A 10,258-nucleotide genomic window follows, 5' to 3' on the forward strand; every position below is an offset into this window, starting at 1 on the left:
TAGCTGCGGCGGCGTAGTAGCTGCGGCGGCGGCGTAGTGACGGCGGTATCAATAAACTTGACAGTTTGGCAGTACGGAATATTGTTGATGATCATAATAAAGGTTAATGTTGTTGACACAGATAAAAGTTATCTTTAATAACAAAGACAATACCCTGACTGGAACAACCCACAAATAACGCGCACATGTTAGAGAGGAACTTACCACGACGTTTCGGCCCAACAGGGACCATTAACAGTCACAGTAACCCAGAGTGACCAAAACGTCTACATAAGCTCCTCTCTATATCCGGGTTGTCTTGTGTATAAAGGTTATCTCAACAGGAAATTATCTTAAACACCAGGTATGTGCAGTGGGATGAATTTTTGAGTGACCTACGCTACGTAGGCTGGTAGGCCTACTTCGCTGCTCCGATATTCTAATATTTTCAAAAGACTATGACCTGAAACTTTAAATGTGAAAAAAAACACCTATTTATTTCTTCAGTTATCGAACATTGTCTATGTTATGTTATTTACAAGTTGGACAAATTTAAAATGGGTTGATTCGAAATTGTATTTGAAAAACATTATTTTTCAATTTCGTTTTGATAACTCTTAAAGAAAAAAAGTTTGACAACAGAGTTTCACATCAACAGGCCTCTTTTATGTGGTACCTGAGTCAGGTATTATGTGGTACCTGAGTGAGGTATTATGTGGTACCTGAGTGAGGTATTATGTGGTACCTGAGAGAGGTATTATGTGGTACCTGAGTCACTGGGGAGAGTCCTCCACTCCACCGAGTTTGTTCATTCCTCCAATAAGAACGAACAGATCCCATGTGGTCTGGTGTGATTCGATTCCTGCTCCAGGAAGATCTTATTCTGACTGTGAAGCCACCAGCACCCATCAGTGACTTTGTCATGAACCAAGAATTACTGTATTGAACAGCCGAGTTGGGTACTCTTAGCAGAAGAGTATACCAGTTAGTAATTCCACAGTCACTAGTGAATGTAGCCTTACAGCTAGTTCACGATGTACCAGGTGTTGCGCACCCTGGTATGGATCGTTCAGTAAAACAAGCCAGATTGAAATACTTTTGGCCTCGTATGGCAACTGATATTTCTGAGTATGTTAAGAAATGTAGTGTCTGCATGCAACATAAAGGTAATACTAATGGTCCTAATCCAATCCAAGTGTATCCAACTACTAGCGAACCGTGGGAAAGAGTTGCGCTAGATTTGTTAACTAATTTCGAATGTTCCCTCCAGGGCAACAAACATCTGTGTGTTATGGTAGAGCATTTCACCAGATATTGTTAGTTACTATTGCAGATAAGACTGCAGTAGCTAAAGCGTTTAAAGAATGCATTATCTGCAGGCATACCACCCCTAAGTCCCTAGTGACAGATAATGGAGGTGAATTCTGTAATGAGATTCTTGAAAATTTGTGTACCTTGTACAAGATCTCTAAATCCACCATTGTTCCTCATCATCCTGCCAGCAATGGGTTAGCAGAACGAACCAATAAGAAAGTACTCGATGTCTTGAGAGCCACTATCAATCCCAACAGTGAAACTTGGGATGAAGTTATACCTGATGTGCAGTGCGCTATAAATTCTGCTTACAATGTTTCTATAGGTGACACTCCACATTATGCATTGTACGGTGTAGATAAACGTTTGCCTTATGAGTTGTTATATTCTAAACCGAAACCAGATTACAACCCTGATGATTTCATAGCAACTCGTACCAGCTTAGCTCAAAGCGTCTTTAGAAGAATCCGTGAAACACTTCATAAATCAACAGCAGAATTTACAAGAGTCGCAAACACTCGACCAAAGCCGTCCAAAATCAAAGTATGTTCGAGAGTTATGCTGACTAACTTTAACAAAACGTCTGCAATGCCTAAGCTTGATCAAAAGTTTGTTGGTCCTTATCGAGTAGTTGAACATATCACTGGCAATAAGTATAAGGTTAGAGAAATTAGTACTGGTCAGTATAAAGAATCGCATTTAGATCATATGAAGTTAGTATGTGATGATAATGATGTTCCAACCCAGACCAATGTGACAGACTCTGACAATCCTCCTGATCCTGTACTCTCTACCTCTGATACTCAGTCAGATGATCAGCCTGAATGTCGTTATTCCCTACATACATGACAGGTATTGAGAAATCCTCAAGTATCATTTGTAACTACCAATTCAGATCTGCCTCAAATACAGCATGAGTTAGCCAGTGCAGCAGAGTTTGATCCTCCCAGAGATGACACTCATTCTGCATATGTCAATCTTACCCTAGCAGAGTTGGGGTTAAATGTAAATAACCTGTATAGATGAATAATTACAGTATCAACTTATCAGTATTCAAGAATTTTTTGTGTGTGTTCACGTTCTCTCCGAATTCTGAGATTTATTTAACAGTCTATATTTGAGCACACCAAGTCTGCCTTTCTGTTAAACACTTCTTTCTTTGTATATATTTCTTCCTCAGAATCCGTAGATCACATGAATACAGATCGATCGATCAATTTTTTTTATCACTTCTATTGTGTAATCCCAATGTTGAGTCTCATTCGATGAGTTGTGCTATATTATACCTTGTAATGCATTACAGTTTCATTACAGTAAGTTACATTATAGTCAATTACGTAAGCTTCCATTCCAATATTCTCCTTATGTTATAATGTTCAATTGTTGTGTACTTTGACATTGTATAGAATCAGCCCAAGCCGTACACCTGCCGTCTCTAGTTTGTATTAGTTGTATGTCGGGACGACATATGTTAGCGTCGCCGAGCTCTCAATAGTACCAGTTACCAGTAACCAGTTACCAGTAGATGACTCACTACCAACCGTCTGTGTGAATCACTGACTGTTATTCACGTTGCTGCTGACCATAGCATGTTTTTGAACACCGCTCACCCGCTAGGCACTGGTGGGTCAGTCTGAGATAGAGAGCAGTGAGAGGCAGGGCGGCTGATGGTGCTTCCCATACTTTCCGTTATAATTATACGTACTAACCAGCCTACGTGAGTGTTTTTACCTCATCCACGTTATCGAACCCACATGACATTATGTGGTACCTGAGTGAGGTATTATGTGGTACCTGAGTCAGGTATTATGTGGTACCTGAGTGAGGTATTACCTCAGGTATCACTTCACTGAACAGCATATCCTTCTCTCGCCTCTCCTTCTTCCTCTAAACATGTGAGAGTAAACACGTGAAGGTGCTAACGTTTTTGGGGTTTATTTTTTCCAACGGCATTTTTCATATTTACAGTTACGCGTTTTATTCATATATATATATATATATATATATATATATATATATATATATATATATATATATATATATATTATATATATATATATATATATATATATATATAAAGTTTTATAAAGTTTTTCTTCTTCTCTTTTTTAGTAAATGTATACAGGAGAAGGGGTTACTAGCCCATTGCTCCCGGCATTTTAGTCGCCTCATACGACACGCATGGCTTACGGAGGAAAGATTCTTTCCCACTTCCCCATGGACAATAGAAGAAATAAAAAAGAACAAGAGCTATTTAGAAAAAGGAGAAAAACCTAGATGTATGTATATATATATATATATATATATATGCATGTGCGTGTCTGTGAAGTGTGACCAAAGTGTAAGTAGTAGTAGCAAGATATCCCTGTTATCTAGCGTGTTTATGAGACAGAAAAAGAAACCAGCAATCCTACCATCATGCAAAACAGTTACAGGTTTTTGTTTCACAGTCATCTGGCAGGACGGTAGTACTTCCCTGGGTGGTTGCTGTCTACCAGTTTAAAAACTGTAGTGTAAAGCACCCTTCTGGCAAGACAGTGATGGAGTGAATGATGGTGAAAGTTTTTCTTTTTCGGGCCACCCTGCCTTGGTGGGAATCGGCCAGTGTGATAATAAAATATATATATATATATATATATATATATATATATATATATATATATATATATATATATATATATATATATATATAATGTTTAGTGCAAGTGTTGAGGCCCATTCTGGTCGTCAAAGCTGGGACACACAATACCACGGAAACACTAGGCGTTACCTCTCTGAAGTGCAACAGTGATCCTCTGGGACATAAAACTCGCAGCTCTGGGATCCTTCGTTGCCCTGAAGAGCCTGTTGCCCGGCTCCCTCAAGCATTTGTAGAACCTCTGTGCCAACGAGTCTAACCTCACCTTTGATATTACTTTGATAGGTTTTGAGAGTTCTCCAACACACGCAGTCTGGCCCTGGGCCAGGTCTGTCTGTGGTGCTTGCTTGGTCAACCACCCTGTTGCTGCTGGCGACCCGCTGATCTCTGTTTTACAACTGGATAAGGTGGCCTAGGTCTATAAAAATCAATCTTAGGCCTAACTTCTCTCCTCTGGACCGCTCACACATTTCCGAGATTCAGAAAATAACGAGTTGCAAATTTAGAAAATAGGATACAGCTATATCCCACATTGCAGCGTTAAACCCGCATGGGTTTAGTTTAATCGCGTTTTACCCAAGGAAGGATTAATATAACTCCTGGATAATTAAATGAATTTTTAAGACTTTACAGAGACAAGAAGGCTGTATAAATGGAAGGTTTAAAGCCTATCTACTACATTAGGGTCATTAAGGCCGCCCGTAACCTTATCACCATCAGATAATAATACTTTAATACTGCAGAAAGCTGGCACTAATAGTTGACTTACCCCATGGTGGGCACGGTGGGGCTGAGGGTGGGCGGTGACTTGCCGTCAATCATCTTTAGTCAGTGACGTCACAGTAGCGGGCGCGGGAGGCGGTGACGTCACGGCTTCGGGCGCGGAAGGCGGTGACGTCACGGCTGCGGGCGCGGGAGGCGGTGACGTCACGGCTGGCACACGCGGCGGCGTGGGCACTGCAGGGCGAGGGAGACGCAATACACGCGGCGGCGTGAGCACTGCAGGGCGGGGGAGACGCAACACACGCGGCACCTCACACGCATCACACACGCGTTTATCTTCTGTCTTGACTCCCTCACTGACACCTCCCACAGTAACCATTCACAGAACCTGACTCCCTCACTGACACCTCCCACAGTAACCATTCACAGAACCTGACTCCCTCACTCACACCTCCCACAGTAACCATTCACAGAACTTTTCTTATTTCACTCTGTCCCTGGCTGTCATGATCACCCACACAACCACTGTCATGAGTGAGTGCCTACAACCACTGTCATGAGGAGCACCTGAGCCCCCTCTCCACCTCCCACCGTCGCTCTCAATAATCTGTCAAAGATACGAAATAAAGTTAATCTCGATTTACATGGATAAATTCTAAGGAAGAACATGAGTAAATTCTAAGAACATGTGTAAATTCTAAGCAAGAACATGGGTAAATTCTAAGCAAGAGCATGTGTAAATTCTAAGCAAGAAAATGGGTAAATTCTAAGAACATGTATATATTCTAAGCAAGAACATGTGTAAATTCTAAGGACATGTGTAAATCCTAAGTAAGAACATGTGCAAAATTCTAAGCAAGAACATGTGTAAATTCTAAGAACATGTGTAAATTCTAAGAACATGGGTAAATTCTAAGCAAGAACATGTGTAAATTCTATGCAAGAACATGTGTAAATTCTAAGCAAGAACATGTGTAAATTCTAAGCAAGAACATGTGTAAATTCTAAGAACATGGGTAAATTCTAAGCAAGAACATGTGTAAATTCTAAGCAAGAACATGTGTAAATTCTAAGAACATGGGTAAATTCTAAGCAAGAACATGTGTAAATTCTCAGCAAGAACACGTGTAAATTCTCAGCAAGAACACATGTAAATTCTCAGCAAGAACACATGTAAATTCTCAGCAAGAACACGTGTAAATTCTCAGCAAGAACACGTGTGAATTCTCAGCAAGAACATGTGTAAGTTCTCAGCAAGAACACGTGTAAATTCTCAGCAAGAACACGTGTAAATTCTCAGCAAGAACACGTGTAAATTCTCAGCAAGAACACGTGTAAATTCTAAGCAAGAACATGTGTAAATTCTAAGAACATGTTTAAATTCTAAGCAAGAACATGTGTAAATTCTCAGTAAGAACACGTGTAAATTCTCAGCAAGAACACATGTAAATTCTAAGCAAGAACATGTGTAAATTCTCAGCAAGAACACGTGTAAATTCTCAGCAAGAACACATGTAAATTCTCAGCAAGAACACTATGTAAATTCTCAGCAAGAACACGTGTAAATTCTAAGCAAGAACATGTGTAAATTCTCAGCAAGAACACGTGTAAATTCTCAGCAAGAACACGTGTAAATTCTCAGCAAGAACACGTGTAAATTCTCAGCAAGAACACGTGTAAATTCTCAGCAAGAACACGTGTAAATTCTCAGCAAGAACACGTATAAATTCTCAGCAAGAACACGTGTAAATTCTCAGCAAGAACACGTGTAAATTCTCAGCAAGAACACGTGTAAATTCTCAGCAAGAACACGTGTAAATTCTCAGCAAGAACACGTGTAAATTCTCAGCAAGAACACGTGTAAATTCTCAGCAAGAACACGTATAAATTCTCAGCAAGAACACGTGTAAATTCTCAGCAAGAACACGTGTAAATTCTCAGCAAGAACACGTGTAAATTCTCAGCAAGAACACGTGTAAATTCTCAGCAAGAACACGTGTAAATTCTCAGCAAGAACACTTGTAAATTCTCAGCAAGAACACGTGTAAATTCTCAGCAAGAACATGGGTAAATTCTCAGCAAGAACACGTGTAAATTCTCAGCAAGAACACGTGTAAATTCTCAGCAAGAACACGTGTAAATTCTCAGCAAGAACACGTGTAAATTCTCAGCAAGAACACGTGTAAATTCTCAGCAAGAACACTTGTAAATTCTCAGCAAGAACACTTGTAAATTCTCAGCAAGAACACGTGTAAATTCTCAGCAAGAACACGTGTAAATTCTCAGCAAGAACATGGGTAAATTCTAAGGATAAGTTTGTCACTAACACTAAAAATGCTTCATCAGTGCCAGGAAAAAGTAATAAAAGGAAACAAATAACTTTCCTTATTTTTTTCTGGGATATCGAAAGTAATTAACACATATATTGATGTTTTAATTACTTTGGATAACCCAAAGAAAAATAAAAATGGAATAAGCAGAAAATTGTTCCTCAATAAATTCACTTACAAGGGGAAATTTATTTTGATGTATACGGGGAAATTTAAAGGAAAAAAGACATTCATTATCACGAGGAATTATTCATCACTGCCAAGGAAAAATAACAGGAAAAATATGCAAGAATCAAGTGTTGCTTCAGCCGAGGCTCGAGGCTCAATCAAAAACAAATAATGAAAAATGAATGAGAGGTTAGTAACAATGGTGCCACCGGAATTAAAAGTTCAAGTTGGCTAAGACAGAGGTTCATCAGTTTACTAAACACGTACCTGCACTGAATAAACTCATTATGAAAGAAAGATCCCCAGTCAGCGTGAAAATTCTACCAATGGTCCAAGTCAGACCAACACGTCATAACCATCTTTCTCCAGTGTGTGTGTGGGTTATTTGTGTACAGTTTTCACGTCCAGGAGATACACTGCCTCGTAAGTTAACATATGAAGGGGATACATCACTATTTCTTCTTGAAAACTTACATTAACATAAACATTATTTGCACTGATAAATATACAGTAGCATGTTTACGGTTTTCGAGTTGTGAATTATTAACTGAAATGCGCAATATTGCTGCACACTAGAAAACAGTAAATCAAAAGAATAACACATAGATGTAAACACAGCCTCGCATCCTTTTCTTCATTGTGCATTATCAACATATAAAGGCTGAGAAAAGGAAATGTATTCATCTCCCTCACCCTTAGCAGTAAATACAAAGGAAAGAACCAAATTATTGAGTCTCGGCCGAGAATCATTAAAATCTTTGCACAGCCAGAAACACAGTACACAATCAGCATAACTCACTGTAATAAAGTTGGTAGAATTACCAACAATATGGTAAAAGAACACATGTGCAACAATAAAATGTTTCATTAGTTGCATATGTGTCCATTTACCCAGCATAATTTATCAACGTAACTTCAGATAGCACAATATCTTTCAAAATCCTAGTTTCAGTAACCCAGTACTGTGGCTAAAGGGCTTCCCATACCCATATCAAACTCATGATGGTAAAAAGTATTGTGGAAATCAAACTTATAATCAAATATATATAATTAAATACTGATTGCCCCCTCTCGTATATATACTGGCTTCCTCACCTTCGTGTGTTAGTGTGTAACTAGTTAATGGTCCAAGTCACCGAAACGTCGTCAGTTTCTTCTTCTTATGTGCTGGTTATTTGTGTATTGTTCCCGTCACCATACTGTGCCTTTTAATTCTTTATATACAGGAAGGTTAAATTTCGGTAAGCCATTACCTTAATTCATAAAAAGTTCTCGACAGATATTCCAGTCATAACATAGCATTGTTACGCCCAGATGCGGTTTCTCTATATATGTGTTTCATTTTTGTGCATCTAATATTACATTGCAATTATCATCGTTATTAGCTAAAACGATGTTAATCAGCTGTATAATATTACATATTCATTTTCATCTTTCTCATGTTTTCATTATATATATATATACTGGATGAATCATTGACCAATGGTAACAACCATTTAATGTTTGTATGACCTGACCTCTGGTTACTACCCGCCTGACGCGAGCTTACGTCAGAGGTGAGTGGAGTAGTCAGTACAGTACCTCCGTATAGAGAAGGTCTTCATTGCTTACTCATTTTAATTTAAATTGAGAAGCTATTAGTCTAGAGCTTTATTCTCTAAAGTCACCAGAAATTGTGAAATCTTGTGAATCTTTCATTGTATTGAAGTCCTCATGTGTTAAGAGACTTTATTCTATTCAACACCCTCATCGTCTCGGAAAATAGAGACGCTGTAACTTCATTGATCATATTTATATTAATGGCCCATTCAGCTAGAATGAAGGTCATGGTAATTTATAAGTTTGTATAAAGTCTGTGTTTATATATAACAACTAAGAAAAAGGCACAAGTAAAATACCTTAAGTCAATAACGTTATCTACATTGTATTAAAAATACATTTTACAAAGTTTTCCGATTTCCTTATTAATCTATACACAAGATTACATTATATCATCAGAAATGATTCCTTATTACGATATAACTGGAGTATGATCCTTTATCAAAATCCCCTGGACTAACATCGCTTATTATTTATTAAGTTTTTCGTAATAAGCATCTAGACTAATGTTTAAAATCTGCATGTTGTGAGAGAGGATATTAGCCATGGGGTACGACAGACTACAAACTGCTAAGAGTCAGAACTCGTAGATCAGTAATAAGTGAGCATTGTAGATTGTAAGTCGAGGCAGTCACACAGAACAACACTTAAATACTTAACACTAAGCAAGTAAAGTACAAGACACACACACACACACACACACACACACACACACACACACAACAATACAGCAATAATATTTTTATCAGATCGATCGCTTTTCTGATATGAGAGGCGGAAGCTCTCGCTCCTATAAGAGCCAAAATATTAACTATTTAGAGAGCATATATACTACAGAGCCTCCCAAGACCACACAGTAGCGTCTGTAGCTTACGTGATACTGATCATCACAGAGTGACATGCAAGGAGCATTACAGAGTGACAGTTTACAATTCATATACTCCGGACACACTGAAATGGTCAATATAAAGTGGCAAAATATAAAAAGAACTATGAATACCAGTGATGAAATGGGATATGGAAAAGCTTAGTGTATAATTAGTGTGACAGTGACACTCAATTGCTGCGAGAAACAAATTTGTAAATATCACTGTTGTGTTGAGCTTTGTGTGTGTGTGTGTGTGTGTGTGTGTTTGTGTGTGTGTGTGTGTGTGTGATAAAACGATACAAGTAATGGCACACTGATGAAGATATATACTGAGGAAACGATTCATCACAAGTGTCTTCTTCAGATATCAAATGTCTTGATCAGTGCACATGTCTTTTAAACTAGAACGATACAAGGAATGGTGTGGAGTGGAGATATGAGGCACATAGTCTTGTGGAGTGAATATGTGGGATATACCTCTGATTGTCTTTAAGGGTTCCTCTACTTTCCCTTCCCAGCATGAAGCCTGGTTGACCATCACGTATGATATGTATGATACTGATGAATGATACTCTTATGTGATTTTCATGTATGATACTCAGCAAGGCAAAGCCAAACACAGGAATCACAACACTTCAT

The 10,258-nt window shown here is 38.5% G+C and overlaps 1 protein-coding gene across 1 annotated transcript in view; it reads right to left on the reverse strand.

Annotated features, from left to right (window-relative positions):
- LOC128697008 (uncharacterized) overlaps positions 1–5,261 on the reverse strand; it is a gene marked incomplete at its 5' end in the record, with an annotated part of 234,649 nt that extends 229,388 nt beyond the window's left edge. The window contains 1 exon segment of the mRNA XM_070095195.1: positions 4,701–5,261. Coding sequence (XP_069951296.1) covers positions 4,701–4,753 — 53 coding nt within the window.
- Positions 5,262–10,258: the final 4,997 nt, after the last annotated feature.

The sequence above is a fragment of the Cherax quadricarinatus genome, chromosome 49 (assembly GCF_038502225.1).
Source record: "Cherax quadricarinatus isolate ZL_2023a chromosome 49, ASM3850222v1, whole genome shotgun sequence".
NCBI classification, from domain to species: domain Eukaryota; kingdom Metazoa; phylum Arthropoda; class Malacostraca; order Decapoda; family Parastacidae; genus Cherax; species Cherax quadricarinatus.